The 18,664-nt window shown below is 36.3% G+C and overlaps 7 protein-coding genes across 15 annotated transcripts in view; 3 read left to right on the top strand and 4 right to left on the bottom strand.

The window, feature by feature from the left end:
- Positions 1-43: 43 nt before the first annotated feature.
- Positions 44-1,747, bottom strand: LOC111433208 (probable aspartyl protease At4g16563). The gene has a single exon (XM_023070178.1). The coding sequence runs from the start codon at positions 1,496-1,498 to the stop codon at positions 104-106; it is 1,395 nt and encodes a 464-aa protein (XP_022925946.1). The 5' UTR covers positions 1,499-1,747; the 3' UTR covers positions 44-103.
- A 2,242-nt stretch (positions 1,748-3,989) lies between these two features.
- Positions 3,990-5,089, bottom strand: LOC111433345 (NDR1/HIN1-like protein 3). The gene has a single exon (XM_023070388.1). It carries the CDS (start codon positions 4,855-4,857, stop codon positions 4,120-4,122), a length of 738 nt encoding a protein of 245 aa, XP_022926156.1. The 5' UTR covers positions 4,858-5,089; the 3' UTR covers positions 3,990-4,119.
- A 914-nt stretch (positions 5,090-6,003) lies between these two features.
- On the bottom strand, positions 6,004-8,409 carry LOC111433190 (putative S-adenosyl-L-methionine-dependent methyltransferase MMAR_0539). The gene is made up of 7 exons (XM_023070149.1): positions 7,945-8,409; positions 7,615-7,760; positions 7,417-7,537; positions 7,002-7,126; positions 6,593-6,721; positions 6,321-6,491; positions 6,004-6,122 (listed from the first exon to the last, which is right to left on the bottom strand). The coding sequence occupies exons 1-7, from the start codon at positions 8,132-8,134 to the stop codon at positions 6,051-6,053; spliced, it is 954 nt and encodes a 317-aa protein (XP_022925917.1). The 5' UTR covers positions 8,135-8,409; the 3' UTR covers positions 6,004-6,050.
- Positions 8,410-8,756: 347 nt separating this feature from the next.
- On the top strand, positions 8,757-14,605 carry LOC111432968 (transcription factor E2FA-like). 8 transcript variants are annotated; one of them, XM_023069799.1, is made up of 16 exons: positions 8,757-9,122; positions 10,855-11,047; positions 11,281-11,334; positions 11,443-11,528; positions 11,601-11,689; positions 11,816-11,870; positions 12,054-12,106; positions 12,184-12,234; positions 12,323-12,371; positions 12,756-12,821; positions 12,926-13,002; positions 13,209-13,440; positions 13,732-13,798; positions 13,919-14,054; positions 14,131-14,272; positions 14,354-14,605. In XM_023069799.1, exons 1-15 carry the CDS (start codon positions 8,952-8,954, stop codon positions 14,144-14,146), a joined length of 1,395 nt encoding a protein of 464 aa, XP_022925567.1. In that variant the 5' UTR covers positions 8,757-8,951; the 3' UTR covers positions 14,147-14,272; positions 14,354-14,605. The 8 variants fall into 8 exon arrangements, with proteins under 8 accessions (XP_022925567.1, XP_022925568.1, XP_022925571.1 ...); XM_023069800.1 differs by having other exon boundaries at positions 11,278-11,334; positions 13,922-14,054; XM_023069803.1 differs by having other exon boundaries at positions 11,278-11,334; positions 14,143-14,272.
- A 1,654-nt stretch (positions 14,606-16,259) lies between these two features.
- Positions 16,260-17,193, top strand: LOC111433319. 2 transcript variants are annotated; one of them, XR_002708764.1, is made up of 2 exons: positions 16,260-16,891; positions 17,104-17,193. XR_002708764.1 is itself a non-coding variant. In XM_023070338.1 (1 exon), exon 1 carries the CDS (start codon positions 16,350-16,352, stop codon positions 16,827-16,829), a length of 480 nt encoding a protein of 159 aa, XP_022926106.1. In that variant the 5' UTR covers positions 16,260-16,349; the 3' UTR covers positions 16,830-17,065. The 2 variants fall into 2 exon arrangements, 1 of the variants encoding a protein (XP_022926106.1); XM_023070338.1 differs by lacking the exon at positions 17,104-17,193 and having other exon boundaries at positions 16,260-17,065.
- The window catches only part of LOC111433318 (putative HVA22-like protein g), a 2,779-nt gene continuing 1,158 nt past the window's right edge, over positions 17,044-18,664 (bottom strand). Inside the window, exons 4-6 of the mRNA XM_023070337.1 lie at positions 18,565-18,628; positions 18,212-18,433; positions 17,044-17,406 (exon numbers count right to left, since the gene is read on the bottom strand). Coding sequence (XP_022926105.1) covers positions 17,125-17,406; positions 18,212-18,433; positions 18,565-18,628 — 568 coding nt within the window. The 3' untranslated portion in view covers positions 17,044-17,124. The remainder of the gene's footprint in view (positions 17,407-18,211; positions 18,434-18,564; positions 18,629-18,664) is intronic.
- The window catches only part of LOC111433317 (lipid droplet-associated hydrolase-like), a 6,505-nt gene continuing 6,094 nt past the window's right edge, over positions 18,254-18,664 (top strand). Inside the window, exon 1 of the mRNA XM_023070335.1 lies at positions 18,254-18,322. The gene's annotated coding sequence lies outside the window, so the exon portion shown is untranslated. The remainder of the gene's footprint in view (positions 18,323-18,664) is intronic.

Here is an 18,664-nt window from a genome sequence, read left to right as displayed (position 1 = left end):
TTTTTTTTTTTTTTTTTTTTTTTTTTTTTTTTTTTTTTTTTTTTTTTTTTTTTTGAATTTATTTTATTATTATTTTTTTACCGCAATTATATCATATTCATGATCAATTTCCGGTGCATCTCTGCTTCCGAAATCCGATTCTCTCCTTCGCCAAATCATACTGCACCAAAACATTCTGCTGCTGAAACGCCCCGAATATAATCGCCGGCCCACCGCCGCCGCCGAGGAAGGTTACATCCGTTATCATCGTTAAGCACACCACGCTGGTATCCGCCACCAACGCCAAGTAATTCGACGGCGGCAAAGCCAGCGTCGCTCCGCCTTTAAACTTCAAAATCAGTTCCGGAAACTCCACTGATTCCTCCTTGGATATATCGAAGCACGGCCTCAGACCGGACTCTGCTTCAACGCCCTTAGCTCGGGGATATTTCACCAGTTGTTTCTCCAACTCTTCCGCTACGGCTTCGAAAATTGGTTTATCCAGAAACGTGAACGTCGAACCGGAATCGATGATCGCACCGCCGTTTCCGGCGGAGTTTGGCACGAGGTATTTGTATGGGAACTTCACCGGCTTTCTGCCGATGAGGATTCTCCGAAGAGTAAGGTAATAGTACTCTCGAAATGCGGCGTTGGATCCTGATGGATTTTCTCGGAACGGTGCGTAAATGAGACTGTTATTCTTCGATTCGCCGGATTCCGAACTGGAGTCTAGTACGAGAGGGCTACTCACTGGCGAGTCGTCGAACTGGCGTGGAACAAGGCAATGGGAGAATCGTTTCAGTCCCATTTGCGAGGGCAGCGATTCGGGACCGCGGCCGAATCCAGCAATGCCGGCTGGTTGATGAACGGACACGACGGAACAACCGACGAGAAAATCCGGAACTCGTTTCTCAGGGAAATCAAGCGTTTCAGAGAGGAGAAACCCGGCGGTTGCGCCAGAGCCGTATTGAATGCCATATCCAGGACAAGTATCGGAACATTTTCGCGATCTAGGGCTACAACTTCTACACAAGGTCTTCAAATTAGGGCCAAAAATCCAAGAACATTTTCGATTTCGGCAACCAATAATCTTCGCAGAGGAAGATAATTTGGGGATGAATTTCGGAATCGTTGCAGCATCGACATTCGGAAACGAACAATTGGAACAGCGGTAACCGGCAGTACATGGGAACCAGACGAGACTACTTCCAGTATCGAAAACTAAGGATAAACTCTGCGGTGGAGTTCCGAAGGCGAGAGAGATTGAATAAGCTCCATAGCTACGAGGGAACAGAGCAACATTCTGAATGGAAGTATTTGATTTAGTTCTTGGGGTCTTGAGGTGTTGAGCTCTGGTGAGGGAAGCAGAGACAAGATGCTTGATGTTTTTCCATGGATGAGCAAATGGAAGTGAAGGGAAGACAGTGAGGGGGAGTGTGACGGTGGTGCTGGAGGAAGAAGATGAAGCGGAAAGAAGAAGAACGATGGAAAGGAGAAATGGAATGAGAAAAAACTCCATGGATTTGATTTGATCTGATCTGATCTCTGCTCAGAAGAAGATGATTTGGGGGCAATGGAGCTTTTGATTTGCAGAGTTAATGGAGATGACAAGTTGCTGGGCACTGCAATCCACCGAGTCCACACTGCATGCCACGTTAGGCAGAGTTATCATCTGCCTACGTCTATGCCCAGCCCTGGTATGTTCAATTTTCCCATTGTTCATCGAATTGATTTTATAAACTTCAAATAGGTAAGGTACAAATATCACAGATTTGGTGTTTACTTAGCGTTGATAATAACCGGATAGAGTTGGGTTAGATTGTAATCCTATTTTTAGGTTAGTTGGATTGATCCAATGGAAGACATGTCAACCCTCAAACTGACTCCAATTTTCCATTTTTTCCAAAATTGAACTCAACCCTAAGCTTTAAAAGAAATCTAATCCAACCCAAAATTAGATTGGTAGTCTAAGTTGATCGAATTCTCTCATGGTATGAATGCTACTATTGTATGATTTTATGTTAATTAAACCTCACATTTAGCATACTTGACTTATTTTATGGATTAAGAGGTTAGACATTCAAATTTTTAGTTAAGAATTATGTAATATTCGAGGATAGAGGATGCCTTTATTTGGTTTATGGATGCGTTTTTAGCCCATAACTGACCAAAAGAGACCATATTTTCCTTGTTTTGTTTTTTTCATGAAGATTGTGAGGTGCACCTTTCGTGTAGCCTAAAAATAAGCAATGGAGCTGTATATCACATGGTAGTGGTTGTATAGCAAATGGGAAAGTGAGGAAAATAATGAAACGTTTAATTATTACCATTTAGATTAATGTTTGGTTTTTATCCCAAGAAGGGGTTTGATTCTTTTTCACAAACTTTTAAAATTTTTATTGTAGTCCTTCCATTGTTTTCTTTGTCATTTTGGTCCTTCTTTCCTAATGGAATACACATTACTAGCAACTCAATTGCACAAGTGTTAGTGTATGTATAGTTTGTTCCACTGGATAAGACTTCTAAGATTGAGTGCGGCCTATGCCACTCAAGGGGAATGATTCATATGAATGTGGATTAACCATCCAAATTTGTGATATTGTTTTACTTGTATTAATGGTTTTCCTGTTTTTTGAACATTACTGAGATAGGCTTTTCTCCGATACTACGATCAGTGGGGAACAATACCCAAACCTGAGAGGGCGACCCCTGAGATAAGTCAATTGGGAGGAATCCTTTACTTGTTCGACGGTTCTTTTATCGTTAACTTGGGTATTGTTAACTTGAATCTAGTTCAATTGACTTAGGTATGTACTTTTTACCAAATGTCAAAAGAGAAGATTTTTGCATTTACACGTGGATGAACTTCGAAAAAGAAAAAAAAAATGATTTCATATTAGGATTTGGGAGATTTGTTGACTAGGTCAAGTTAGGTTGAGGTTGTGATAATTATTAGGGCTAAGAGGTGAATTTAAATATAACTCAATTGATTAAGACATATATTTTGTCTAAGGATCATGTATAATCTCAACTTCTATGTGAATGGCCATAATTTTAATTTAGGTAACATATAACAATATATATACATATACATATATATATATGGTTAAATTAGGTAACATATAACAATATATATACATATACATATATATATGGTTAAATTACAAGTTTAGATTCATAAAATTTCTAGTTGTGTCGGTTAGGTGTCATGGTCATACTGTTGGTGTGTTATGTCAAAATTATGTTTACACCTATCAATGCTAAAATAACTCATAATGTGCTATAAGAGACATGATTAGTTGTCAATTTTTCCTACTAAGTTTATATGCTATCAAAATCATTGTTGCTTATTCGCTTTTAACCACTCCGTCATATGTTAGAATAGTCCATAAAATTCACCTATCATATGACTAACTTATTTACTAGGTTAAAATAAATGTCTCACAATCATTGTCCTAATATAATCTCAAGAATGCATTTGTGACACCAGGTATAAATATTCATTTTTGATGTGATAAGCTACGAGATTAATTAATCTCATAAAATTGAATATATATTTTTATAAAAAAAAAATGTGAAAGGGATATATATATATATATATACTTGAATGGATTTAAAAAATTCAATTAAATACTACAACTATTATTTATTACGTTTTTTATTTCTAAACTTTAAATACTATTATTACATTTTATTTTTATTTTGACTTTCGAAAATTGCATTTCAATTTGGTCCTTAATTTAAAAATGTATTAAAAATAACCTTTCAGAAGGAAAGCCGCTCGCATCGTGCCGTTGAATAAACAATTTGAAATAAAAAGGAAAATTAAACTCAAAATTTGAAAGTTGAAACCAAATCCCGTGTCATGGTGGGACCCACTTACCACCATGCTTCCTATCAAATCGCGTAGCGTACAATAAAGCTGTCTCTTATCTCTCTCTCTCTATACAGTTTTTGGAAAAGTAAATTTCAATTTCAAAACAAATGCAGCTGAATTTCAATATTGAATCTAAAAACAAAAAAAAAATTGAATTAATAAGAATTCAGTAAAAACAGATACGGATCAAGAACTAATAATCACAGCAGATCAATCCGGAAAAGAGAAAGCAAAGAAGATGGCAGAAAATTGAGATCTAACGATTACAAGTCATAGCTGCACTTGGTGGTTTCGAACACACCATTTGAAGAAGAAGAAGAAGAAGAAGAAGTACCATTGGATGTTAAAGGCACCTTCAATGGACAGTTGATCTTCGGTTTATAGTGCCCAAATTTCACAAAGCCGAACTTGAATCTGACCCTCAAGTTAAGCTTCACATCAATCTTGAAAATCCCCGAGCTCTTCTCAGAATTAAACGACGAAATTCCATCCGTCCCTAGCAGAATCATATGCTGTCCGACGAACGTAGGGCTGAGTAAACTGGTGTTCTTGTGCCCCTGGTAAAACTGGCTCAAATTCACCGTACTGAACCGCTGAGATTCGTAGAAGGCGCTAACCTCGACGTCGTCGTAATAGATCCCGATCCTCCGATTCGGATTTCTGGCGGTGACATTCAAAGCCAGATTGTAGTGGAGGTTATTATTAGCAGTGGAGAAATTGAACTGCGTGAGAGAAGCATCGACGGCATGGAATTGGAGAAGATTCGGACGGAAGATCAACCACAAGAGGAACACAACAATGCCGACGACGATGACGACGGTGATGATGATTTGACAGATGAGATTGACGATACAACCGCAGCAGCAGTTGCAGAGACAGCCGAGACAACCGCAGCAGCCGCATCCTCCGTCGCCGCGGGAGGGGCGGTGGTAGGACTTGGAGGGGGCAGGAATGGAAGGGCCGTAGAAAGCTCCGTTGAGATGAGGCTGCCCATTGGCCATTGTAGAAGAGAGAGAGAGAGGGAGGAGAGTCGAGTGTGGTTTGAAGGGATGAGGGGAAAGGGGGAAATTTGGGGATTTATAAAAAAAAAAAAAAAAATTAGGGTTTGAAGAGTGAGAAAGAATTTGAAAGCGCGGAATCAATTGGAGAAGGCTTTATCCGCTCATCGGAGACTCTAAACTAAACGCGGTTTGACACAATCTGAACCTACAACAACGCTATAACCTTCCTTCCTTCAAACCTTATAGCTCACCAACACATCTCTCTCAATCTCTATCCTAAATTCTTAAAAGATTTTTACTTTTTAAATAATTTTGAAATATTTATCAAAAGATGGAAAATATAAAAATATTTTTCAAACAAAAGTCTATGCTCCAAATATTTTAAATAATTTTGGGTCTTTAAATTTTTAATATCTAATAGAAAAAAAATCAAAAACCTATAACTTTATAAATTTATACCATAAAAATCACTAAATTTTTTAAAACTTTGGATGTATCGAGAAATTATTAGATATAAAACTAAAAATTTATAATATAATTTTGAAACAAGATTATTTAAAATTAAAAATTTCATCTTTGTTATAGACTTGGACTTTCATGTTTCTTGACATTAATTAAAATTCATGAATCTATTAGAGGTAGAATTTAAAATTTTGAGACTATCTATATTTTTTAAAATTACTAAAAAGAAAGAAGAAATTGATGATGTAATTTGCATTTTGATTAATTCAAGCATATAAGAATTGGAATCCTAAAATAGTGGACTTTTTTGAGTTCTTAATTTGACTAATTATACCTCCAAAAAAAAATATTTTTGCAGTGACATCCCTGTTTAATAGACTAATTAATTGATTAATGGATGATTGTCTTATTATGGGGCCACGTGGAGCCGCCATTTGTTTCCAAATTTCATTATTTTGATTAAATAATTGTTGTACTATACAAATTGCAACTCGAACGTCACACATTACAACTTCTTATAACTTTTAAACATGATGAATTAGATTGTCCATCCGAGCACAACTTAACGAGTACTAAAGAATCAGTGACCATTCCAAAGGGATTTCCCACCCTCACAATAGTTGAACTCAAGAAGAAAAAAAAAAAAAAAAAAAAAAAAAACTTTGAAATCAGATTGCCTTGTTCATTTAAAAATGAAAGAACAAAAAAAGATGTTACCTTCATGAACAAAGTCATAGTTCTTCAAATCCTTCTTCATCTCCTTCATTCTCAATCCTCTCGAATTCCTTCCTCCAAATTTCCATCTGAAAATAATCATATATCATATATCTATGCAAACTCAAAGCATTCAAAGCATTAGCAACTATAAGTTAAAGCAAATAAGTCAAACACTACTACTTTTAGAAGTAATCCAATGAGAAAAACATCACAATGAAACTAGAGTTCTTAGCATGTTGACAGGAACCACACAGAAAAGAGGCAGCAGGAGCAAAGTATTCTACCTCGTAATCTGAAAATCGCAATTGTTCTGCAACAAATGGAGTGTTCTTATAGGGTTCCAACGTCAATTCCTTGCCTAACGTCTTTGCAAATTCCTCGAGGATGATCGTTTCCACCCGAAAACCATTGCTCATAAAAATTTTGTCCATCCACTTCATTGTACCTGTACTGGACTGTAATAGGAATCATAAAAATGGCAGCATGTTTAGAGAGGCAGAGAAGCAATTGAAGACAGAAAAATGCTCCTCACTCAATGCAACTAAAGCAAACTAACCCTGGACTTAATTTCAGCTTCAGCCAACCAAGAAGGTAATTCACCTAAGAAATAGCTTCCTTTCATAGCCAAACTGCTAACAATGAACAGAACATCTTCAAAATCCACCAAAGTCTTAATGGGAAGTCCCTGAAATACAATAAGAAAATAAAAACTAAGCACTTTTACTATTGCTACTCCACCCAAAACTTCATTTCTTTCATCCATTGAACAAGAGTGTTCATTAGGGGTGTACATTCAACCCGACAACTCAGACTAACCCAACCCGAATTATAGGGGTTGGGTTGGGTTGAGTTCATTTTTCTGAACCCGAACTGATTCGGTTCGGTATCGGGTTCATAGGACAAAAACTTCGGGTTGACCCGAACCGAAGAACAATTTATAAGATATATTAAGAACTGTTCATCACCTGCATCACCCATATACTCGGTTGATCTCCTCGAAAACCTCTATTGCAGATTTCTAGCGGTATATTTGGGGATTCCAATGGGACATGGCAGAAAAAGTTGCCTCTTGGGATCTTGGCTCCACTGCCTAATCATTTTCAAGAACATTAAATCATATTCTATAATGGACTTCATAAGCCTTATAGCTGCAGTGAATTTCATGAACATTCTGCTTGCCTAATCAATTTCGCGAACATCAGATCAAGTTCATGAACCTTGCAGCTTATGGCAATTAATAATTCCAACAGATATTGATAACTGAAATAGTTAAATGGTAAACAAATTGGATAGCTCATAAATAAAGTTCAATGTAAGGCTCAAATTAGCAGCAATTAACAGACAAAGATCTGTTTATGTAAAAACTTAGATAGAACAAACCTTGCAGATCTCGAGCCGCTCTTCTAAAAACATTGTCTGGAGATATGTCGAATATTGTTGTCGACATGGGCCAACGAAGCCTATATGGTCTAGTATCCATTCCATCCGTTAGCAACACAACCTACACATGTTAGAGACATGTTAAGAAACTGATACTTGTTAAGTTCTGACTTATTTCTTATAATTATTTGCTAATACCTGCTTAACTCCATTAATATGATTGAGTTGTTTAATCAACTTATCATCTAAGAACTTTGTTGCAACACAATAGTGGTGAGACTTTTGCTTGATTTGAGGATTATGAGCAACCCAGCAGCCGGCATATTCATCAACAAAAAGGGGCTCTGCATACATATAAGTCATATAAAATCAAGTTCTAAGCACGTTAAAACAATTCATAAATTGTTTCATTTGCTATACTACACAACACTCCTCTGATTCTAAACTCCCTGCCCACTACTCACTAAGTGCACACCAGTCGTTCGACGAAACGTCTCCCCGAAATAAATAGATGGAAACTGAACATACCAGGTTGGCGGGATTCCATGAAGCGGAGAGACGCAGCTTCTTTAGCACTGAGGAACAAAGGGTCGTCGTCTTCACAGAGATGTGCTCTGAGAACCCCAACTCGGTTCTTGGTCCGCAGCGAAGGCGAGCGAAGTACCACAGTCCGCGGCGAAAGCATGTTTGCTCTGGGGAAGCTCCCCATGAAAGCCATGGGTGAATCAGTGGTGATGGATTTAAAGACACACCGATGCAAGAATCACTTCATGCTCGTCGACTGTGCGGCCATTTCTCTCTAATAATTACTCGAAAGCTCCAAAAAGCAACACAAATGGAGTCACGGTTGAAGAACGAAGAAATTTAACCTCGGCTATGGCTCAAACTGTTCGAACCTCATCTCAATTTCTTCCGTAACTGCAAATCTTCATTTTCAATCAGTTCTCAGTTGTGAAATTTCTTTACCAAAGAGAGAGGGAAATGCCGGTAAAGGAAAGGAACCGCTCGTTCTAATTTTTTTAAATTATAAAAATACCCCTAAACTATCATTAATTCTAATTACACTCTCAATTTTGAAATATTTCATTAAATCTTTGTTGAATTTTTTTCAGAAATAACCCTAAATATTTTTGTCCACAAATTAATATATTTGTTAGGTATAAACTCTATGTAACATGACTTATAAGTTAATGATTATAAATTTGAATTTATTATTTAAAAGAGAGAAAAATTTATCTATAATTTCATGTGGGGTTCTTATGCAATATGGAAGGATTTCAGGGGTCAAAATGCAAATAGTTTAAGAAAAAAAAGTATTTTTGTTCCGCTACTCTTCCCTCCACATCCATCTAAACAAATTTCCCTCCTCCCATCTAAAAGCTACCAAATGCTATTCCTCAAATCTTCACCTTTAGTTCCACTCTGATCATAGAACCCTATTCCTCTTCTTCCTCGGCTTTTCATCCCATCTTCCATCTTCCATCTTCCATCTGCAAATCCTCTGTATTCGTTTTCTCTTGGCCTTTGGATCCTCCATGCGTGGCGGCTCTCGAGCTCCGAACAGGTCGGAGCCACTGCCCCACTCGCAAACTGCTCAGATCCTGCCGCCTCTTAAGCGTCAGTTAGCTTTCGAGTCGAATAAGCCGCTGCGTGCTTCTTCCAATTCTTTTGATCAAGAACCTGATTCCATCGCTGTTAAACCTCTCGTGAGTGTTGCAATTTGTTTATTGACTTGTCTCTATTCTGCATTGCTGCATAATTTGCTATTTGCTTCCTTGTCACTTGTTGCTTTCAAACCGTATGTGGATTCATGTACCATTGCACGTTCGTCGTGTCTGCTTGTATGTTTTAAATTATACTTTTATGAAGCCCTCAAGGTGAGTCGATTCGTGTATTAGTCTCAGTCTGAGCTGTTTGAAAATGGAATGTTTTCCTCATCTTGGTCAATCATTGTGTACGTGTTCTTCTGTGGAAGTATTCATAGTGGGGCTTTCCAAACGTTGTTGAAGAAGCCTTTCTCACTTCTTATCAAAGAACATTTGAAGTTAGATGTCTGTGTCTTCAACTCCTGTTGCTTGTTATAAGAACTAAGCATTTATGTTTTACACCTTAAACATCATTAGAGAATTTGTCTCACATGCTGTAGATAGTTTAGATATTAAGGCATTCCAACAATATTTTATATGTCCTGGCAACTTCTAGCGTTCCTTAGATTTCAACTCTTTCTCTTGAGTTCTTTCTTCCTTAGGTTTGCCTCCTGGGGCAGGCCTAGGAAGATTGTGTTTTGGACCCCACGATCTAAAGAATTAGAGGAAGCTTTCAAAATGGATGAAGTTTTATGTATCTAGGCTTGAGAGGAGTAAGGCATATATTAATCCTGTTTGACACGGTGAACATTCCCACTTACTTTACCTCCCTCTTCAATTTCAAAGTAAAGTGAGCTACCTACATCATTTCCGAAGGGATGGGTTTCAATGATCGTTATCACTCGGCAAATTAGAAAGGTAGTTTATTTGTCCCTTGAAGGATGGAAGCTTGGTATAACCCCGTATAGGGAACAGGCAGTTCTAGTGAATAGAATGCTTCTCTCCTTGCTAAATGCTCTTTAGGGATTTTAACTAGAAAGAAAACAGATCATTAAATGGAAAATTATCTCTTGTAAATATGCAGCGATCCTTCTGGATGGTATATTATTGGTAAATGCTCTTGTTCCTTGGCTAATAACCCTTGCACATTCATAGCTAGGTGCCCTTGGCTTGCTCCTCAAAGTTTGATGTGGAGGTGGAAACGGTTGGGTTTTGGGATGCCACTTGATTTGGTGATCAGAATGTATGTGTTTCTTTTTGGAGATTGTATGCACTGGCTTCTTGTAATCTCTCTAATACTAGAAGTTTCTGAAATGCTGTTGAAAATGGGTTGAATTTATATTTTCGATGCAATCTCAATGACAAGGGGGTGATTGAGTGGATTTGCTTTATCTCTTGACTCGGCTCCTCAATGCTGTGATTCTAGGGATCGCAGGATTTGGAACATTTTGATTCCACTTATAACTTCTGCCAGTTCCCACTTTCTGAAATCACAACTACATGGAACCTTTATCAAAATGATTTCTACAGATCCATTTGGAGGGGAATACTTAAAAGTGTTCAATTCTTTTGTTTTTTTTGGTCTTACTCAATAGCCATTCTACAAAAGGCTTAAGTTTTGTGGTCTACCCCGTGAGGTCCATTTTGAGAGTTTTAATTTATCCGGGAAGGATGCTTCTGTTGACCTTGTAAGCGTATAGTTACCGAGAACATGTATTCTGAACTGATCTCTTAGTTTCTATTTCAATTGCATATATTGTTCAATCCTTCTTTGCTGTGTTTGAAAATTATCTTCTAATATTCTACTTGCTTCTAAATTCTAATATTGTCGACCCCTTGATGTTTCTTTCAGAAACCAAAGCAGACAGGTGTTATGTATACCAACGTGGTTGAATCAAATGACTGCATTCAAGATCAGGGATTTTCTAAAGATTCTCTAAGTTCTGTTCAGACACCCGTATCTGCAAAAGGAGGAAGGATGTACAATAAGTCAAAAACTTCAAGGAGAATGACATCTGGGACTCAAACACCTATCTCAGACACTAGTGAGAAATTTTATATGGTTTTAATATTCTTAGGTTGAAAGTTGTAGCTGGTAACTTTTTTTTATATGACATTGTTGCTGAAAATTAATTGGTCAATATTTTGAATCCTGTTTTGTTTGTGTGGCGTTATAGGGTATGGACTTTTTAAGGGAATTTCTGAATTTTAATAGTATAATCCTTTGATGAGTATTAAATCAGCATGAATAATATTAATTAGTTTTCTCTTATAGCAGGCATTTATTCTCCTCTTACTCCAGCTGGAAACTGTCGATATGACAGTTCTTTAGGTAACTTTGCAGTTCTTGCCAATTTAATATTATTCATTCAGTCCAAGCTACCTCGATGCATGGATTCTTGTCACATCAATGGTGTTTGAAAGTATCTGAAACTTTTAGGTCTTCTGACAAAAAAATTCATCAATTTAATTAAGCAAGCAAGGGATGGCATTCTTGACTTAAACAAAGCTGCAGAAACTTTGCAGGTAAAAATTTAAAATACATTGAACTTTGATTTTCTGTCTAGTGGTGACTAATATGAGATATACATCACACAGGTGCAGAAAAGGAGAATATATGACATAACAAATGTTTTGGAAGGCATAGGTCTCATAGAAAAGAAGCTGAAAAACATAATATATTGGAAGTAATGTACAATAGATGTGTTGGTTTAGTTTTTTTTTTTTTCCTTTTCATTTCGTTGTTAAATAGAAATATTGATAATAAATTGAAACAAATGATTCATTTAGAAGTCTATTCAATATTTTCACAGGGGATTCAATACACAAGTTCCAGGAAATGTGGATAGTGATACTTCTATGTTGCAGGTTTGTAGCTTTGACTACTGTCTTTGGGCTTTAAAACTCTGGCATTTTGTTTTGAAGAATTATTTTAAAGGAAGTTCTAGTTTTCGTTTGTACAACTATGTACTGAAATGTCCAATAATGTCTTTATCTTGAACCTATTCTGTGTAACAGTCGTAATTTGAGAGTGCACTTTGTATCCTGCAGGTGGATGTTGAAAACCTTTCTTTTGAAGAGCGTAGATTAAATGATAAGATAAGGTTGCATATTTATTCTGTTATTCATTTCTATATCTTGAATAAAAAATGATGAACTCATGTCCATAATTATGTTGCAGAACATTGCAGGAAAGACTGAGGAATCTGAGTGAAGACGAAAATCTCCAAAAGTAGTTCTTTCTGCTCCTTTCTGTTCCATTTCCACTTAGTGCTATATGAATAAAATAACAACATTGCATATGTTTCCAATCATGATAGATGGCTCTTTGTGACAGAAGAAGACATTAAAAGCTTGCCTTGCTTTCAGGTGAACTTGTCATAAATACTTTATTTGAGCTCGAACATTACTTCTAATTTTAACATTTATTTATATCATCCTAACAAACACAAACACTTCAGTTTAGCTAGCGTATCCATGTCTAACACGTGTTGGACACCTCGCACTAGCTGAACACGTATAGGACACTTGTTAGGGTCATACTTTTGAGACACTAGTTGTTTAAAGGCAAACTAGGTCCAACTTTGAGCTCTATCAAATTAATGTTTCTTAGTATAATGATGAGATGATGATCGGTGAGCTTTAGCTATATATTAATATTTTTTACAGTAACTTTTATATGAAACCGTACACGTTTAGTTCATTATATGAAAACGTTGCTAAAACTTAAACTAGCTCTCCTTTTTTGGGCAGAATGAAACGCTGATAGCAATTAAAGCTCCGCATGGAACCACATTGGAAGTTCCTGATCCTGATGAAGTAATGAGCTTAAAGTTTTAAGAAAGCTATTTGTTATGCGCCATATCCTTTTTGCTCCCCCTTTACTGATAGCTGAAAGCACGTTCTTATTTTCATCATGCTAGGCTGTTGATTATCCACAGAGAAGATATAGGATAGTTCTTAGGAGTACGATGGGTCCTATCGATGTATATCTTGTCAGGTATCCTTTTCCCTACATCATTGTGTTATTCTCTTTTGACGCTGATTCTTATAGATCACATTCCGTGAAGAGTTAATTAAATGATTGTTCATATAATATCCATTTTTCTATCTTTTCAGTTTTTCTTATTTTGTAACTGTAACCTTTCTTATGCAAAAAATAATTTAATTGTTTTTTCGTATTAAAATTCTCCTTGTTTCTTATAGTCAATTTGAGGAAAAGTTTGAGGAGGTGAATGTGGTCAAGCCACCCAGGAACTTCCTACATGCTTCCAGTTCAGGATCAAACGAACATCTAGCAACAGAAGCCATCAGGGAGAGTAGTAGAGACGAAATAGAGCCTCAAGCTCACCTGTCCCAATACAGCAGTAGCTGTGATGTGAATGGTTCAAATGAGTTTCCTGGGGGAATGATGAAGATTATTCCTTCAGAATTTGATGTAAGCATATCATCCTTGTATAATATATTCACATTGAGAAAAATGTCAAAAAGAGCATAGATAAATATGCCACGACATGCTTTTCCAGGGAATATAAAGAGAATAGATTGGGATACATGTCCTAAAAGACACCTCGCTTATCTTCACTCGTTTTAACTCATTTCACTACAATGAATTACATGATATGTGTGTTCATATGCGTGATCTGTGCAAATGGCTTTGATTGATCATTATTCATGAGATCAGATCATGGTTGGTTGCTTTTTATATGCTCCTACTATTTGATTGCAGAATGATGCAGATTACTGGCTGTTATCAGATGCTGAAGTTAGCATTACAGATATGTGGAGAACAGATTGTATCCTTATTTAATACCACCATCTTGTTATTCATACTTTTTTATAATAAATTTCAGAAAAGGGAAAGAAACCATAGAAAGAACTGACGATAGAGTTGAATTCTTTCACTTTAGCTACAGCAGATATTGCATGGGATGAATCGCATATGGTTTCTCAGGACTTTTTGATATCTGATGTCAGTGCCCAAAGGCCAAGACCCGGAAGCCCACATTCGGAGACAGTCGAAGCACCATCTGATGTTAACTCAAGACAGAGGTGACAAAGGAACAGGTCTGACTTTAATTCATTAATTATCTGTTCCCATTCTCATTACTCAAGATGTGATTTATAGCCAAACAAACAGTTGAATTGTACTGGAACTCAAGCTCAACTGTACAGTGTAATTTCTATAACCCAAGTAATGTACTGGGAAGATTTTCCAAGCATGGTATAGAATATAAATTGCGAGGACTAGTCGTACGCGGTGTGCAGAGGTTCGTATTTACACATGCTTGTGCTTCTATCTCTTTCGACCTCTATTCTGTTTGATTTTTTATGAACTTGGATCATTTCAGGAAATAGAAACAAACTTTTGTAAGGTTGCAGATGGGCAGACGCATGTAAGATCGGTTTCCAGACATTATTAGGCCGCCAAGAGCTTCAATGCGTTGGTAAAACTTTTCATCTTCAGTTTCAAATCCATTTTAACAATAAAGGGGTTTGATTTGAGATATCTCTGATAAGGCGTAGAAATAGTTTGATTTAATTGAAATTTTGAGACAAAGTTTGTTGTTAACCAAGGATTATGGAAACCATAGATTACTATAGACCTCGGTACGGTCTATTCATTATTATCAAAAAAACTTCTTCGAATGTTTTGGTTAAAACACTTTTGTCATGTTCGAAGTCACTCTGGAACGAGCCTTTCGTCATTTAAAAATCAATTTAATGCCATATTTTATACTTTTCAACATATTTTACATACAATTAAAATTGATTTTGATAGAATTGTTTTATTTCTAAACATGGAGGAAAATTTAGAAGTTTTTATGTAAAATGGAAGAAAAGAAAAATGGGAGGTTGAATGCATATTTATTTGGTCAAATTTGATGGGTTTGATTCCACCTAAGATTTATTTCAGTAAAATCTTAGTATAGAGTCTTCCTTCAACTTTATGTCATTGAAATCTTAGTATATTATATTGTCTTTAACTTTATGTCATTGAAATCTTAGTATATTATATAGTTTTCAACTTTATTTCATTGAAATCTTAGTATATTATATAGTCTTCACTAACTTGGGTGGAGATCTGACTACGATGGGTCCAAACATTTCTGATTGGTCCGCGGTGGGTTTGGCTTTGGACCACCACAAACTTTTCATCTTCTTAAAATATTTTTGTAAATTTTAATACATTTTCATCTTTTTATTTATTTCTTCTAACATTAATATTTATTTTTATTTTTGCAAAATCTTTAAAATCAAGGAAAATCGATCAACTCCATCTTCATTTGGAGTTTATGAAAAACTTGCTTTACTTTCTAAAATAAAATTAAAAAAAATAAATAAATCCAGGTTTATTTTTGTTTCATTATTTTTAATTTTAATTTTAATTTTTTTTATTAGAATCTATGTAAAACGAACCCATAATCAAAGTTGAGATTTGAAAAAAAAAAAAAAACCATAAATTTAAGAATCAAGATAAGATTTTTCTTTAAAATTATGAACCCACATGAATTAATTAATAAGATTTTTTCTATTTAAAAAAAAAAGTTCGAAAATATATTGTCATTTTAATAAAGTCTGTCTACCAACAAAATTAAACTTTTCAAAGTTAAGGAACCCACAAGTCACTAATCAATAATAAGTTAACAATTATAATAATTTTGGATTTATTTTATTTTATTTTATTATTATTATTATTATTATTTGGTTATCTAAGCCTCCTAACAATTTCAAACTTCTAATGAAAAAAATATATAAAATTAAAATACCATACGGTCATTATTTTATAAATTTTATTTATTTGTTTGTTTGAAGTACCAAAATCAATTATTGGCAGTGGGAGGCAAGTCACTTGGTCTCTTTAAATAAGAATATAAATTATTAAAAATTATTTAAATATTATTGGGTCTGGCTTAAAAATATATTTTAGGTTATTTAGAGATAATTTGAATATAATTCAATTGAGTTTGAATTGACATAGTGCTGATTCTCAGAGTTAAAATAGAATCTCTAGTCTATATTACCTAAAGAGTAGTTCCATTTAGATTTAAAATTTTAAAAATAATTAAGAAATTAATAGAATATTTTTAAAATAAGATATAATGATTTTCTTTTAAATATTTAGAGTTTTTAAAAACAAAATTAAGAATATTTGTGAAAATTGTGGAATATTTTCAATAATTTAACATTTAAAAAAATGAGAAAAGGAAAACACGTCAGAAAGAGACAAGTTTGCAAATAATTGCAAAGGCGAAGCCTCCGTGTTTTCTTTCGCCACAACGTTTTTCTTTTCCTCTGATTAAAACCGTAACCATCTTCTCTCTCTATACCCATTTTCGACGTTCTATGGCCAAATCCGCCGCACAGAAAACCTACCCACCGCCGTCGCCGTCGCCATCACCTGCTAATCTCTGCCGCAGAAGCTTGATTCCCTCCTCCGCCATGCCTCCGCAAAACGGCACCCTTTCCCCTGCTCCACCGCCGTCCCCGATTGACTTGAGGCTCCTCTCCAAGTCATCTTCTCAATCCTACACCTCCCTCAAGGACATCCTTCCCTCCTCCGCCGTCGCCGTCAACTCTCCCACCGCCGCTTCCCCCGCTAACTCCGGCTACGAAATCTTGATCCGCAACCGCCTCGTTAAGCAGGCCGCTTGGGCTTATCTCCAACCTATGTCCGCTTCGTCCTATTCCGCTGGCCCCAATCTTTTCCACGGTTTATGGCTCCGATTCTCTACCGGAAATCCGATCTCCAGTTGTCTCGGATTCATCAGAGGCTGTATCATTCCGTCAATAATCCGAGTCTTCCGGTCCTGCATTTGCCTATGACGGCGTGGTTTTCTCGGGGATTTTGGATTGGCCTATTGACGACGACGACTTCTTCAGCCGCTGTAATTGACCTAAATCGATTCGATTTCGCTGTATAAATCGCTCTTATTTTCAATTTCCATGCACAAATTAGCAAAATCCAATCTCTAAGGAGACTAGATTTTCCAAATACATTCATAAAAATAGACACAGTTTCAACATTCGAATAAATTCGCAACATAGAATTCCATTTTCAATTATATTTTCCCTCTGAATTCGTTCCATTTTTGTACAGCTTTCTCACATTTACAAACATCTATGATTGTGGTTTAATTCGCCTTAAGCGAGCTCGAACCGCTGGGGGATATGGAGATGAAGGTTTATCTTCCTCATTAACGAAACTCTCTGTTTCACAGAAGTCCGGAGACTGGCCGCCGTCTGCTTCCGTCATGTCCGGATCGCCGCGGACGATTCCGACGGGTGACTGCGGCGCGCCTCTCGGTGAATCGGTCATCTTATCGGCGACTCGGGACGAAAACGAGGGCAATTTGTTCGGAGGCGGTGACGACGCCATCGGCGAGTTCTGATCGACTCTCTGCTGTATTTCATTTAAAGTAAGAATCATTAGTGAAAATCTCAAAGATTTTTGGAATCTGAACAAAATACTTTGAATTAGTCGGAATCGCTATAAATGCCATTAATGGCGACGATACTGAGTCCAATTTCTTTAGAATTTACTGAAAATAAAATGTTGAATCGTAATTCGTAATTAGGGCAGAAAATTTATCGACTGAAATCAGAAAATGGACCATCCAGTTTCTGCCACGTGGCTCAAATCTATTAAGCATTTTATTAGTTTATAATCCATAGATTAAATTTTAAAAATTTTAAAAATTTTAAATTAGTAAAAAATAGAATCTTACGCGTAATCCAGATTAATTATTCAGCTATCACATTCACATAATCCAGTTCCATTGGGCTGGGCTTCATCATTGGGCTTTTCCAATCATTCAAGTGGGCTGGGCTTCATCATTGGGCTAGAGTCCAATTTCTCTTGGGCTTTTCCAATCATTCAAGCCCATCCAAAATTTACATCGCCCAATAATTACAGTTCGATAAGATACTAATTACCGTATTGTTTTCATCTCCACTCACTGGATGAGATACTAATTACCGTATTGTTTTCATCTCGGCTCACTGGATGGGACACTAATTACCGTATTGTTTTCATCTCGGCTCACTAGATGGGACACTAATTACCGTATTGTTTTCATCTCGGCTCACTAGATGGGACACTAATTACCGTATTGTTTTCATCTCGGCTCACTAGATGGGACACTAATTACCGTATTGTTTTAGAGATGATCGAGAGAGAGAGAGAATAGGAAGGAATAAAGCAATACCTGAATTATGAAGGGGGAGTTCTTGAACTTAGCAGACTGAAAATCAGCAGCACATTTGAGGACTCTGAGGAAGCCAGCATGAGCCATTTCTGAGAAGTTGGTCCAAAAAAGGTAACTCAAATCCCAAGCCCTCACTTTCATTTCCACTGTCATTCTCTCTATTTCTGCTTCATTCTTCGCCAAATATGGCTGCAACATGGTTCCATACACATGCCCACTCCCCTGCATTATCATTAGAGATGTTCATTAAACTTGCGGAGTCGAAAGGGCTACACACCTCCATCAGAATTCACCCACCCACCCGGAAGAATGGATTAGCGAGAGCCCGAGTATTAAAATTAATACAAAATTACCTTGGTTTTTGGATGCCACAAGTAGACAAGAAAAAGCAGCTTCATTTCTCCATACACAGGAAGCCTTCTCAAGATTTGTGTTTTTTTTTTTTTTTTAATT

The sequence above is a fragment of the Cucurbita moschata genome, unplaced genomic scaffold (assembly GCF_002738365.1).
Source record: "Cucurbita moschata cultivar Rifu unplaced genomic scaffold, Cmos_1.0 Cmo_Scf00041, whole genome shotgun sequence".
Taxonomy (NCBI): Eukaryota; Viridiplantae; Streptophyta; class Magnoliopsida; order Cucurbitales; family Cucurbitaceae; genus Cucurbita; species Cucurbita moschata.
This window is presented reverse-complemented; position numbering and strand designations above follow the sequence as displayed.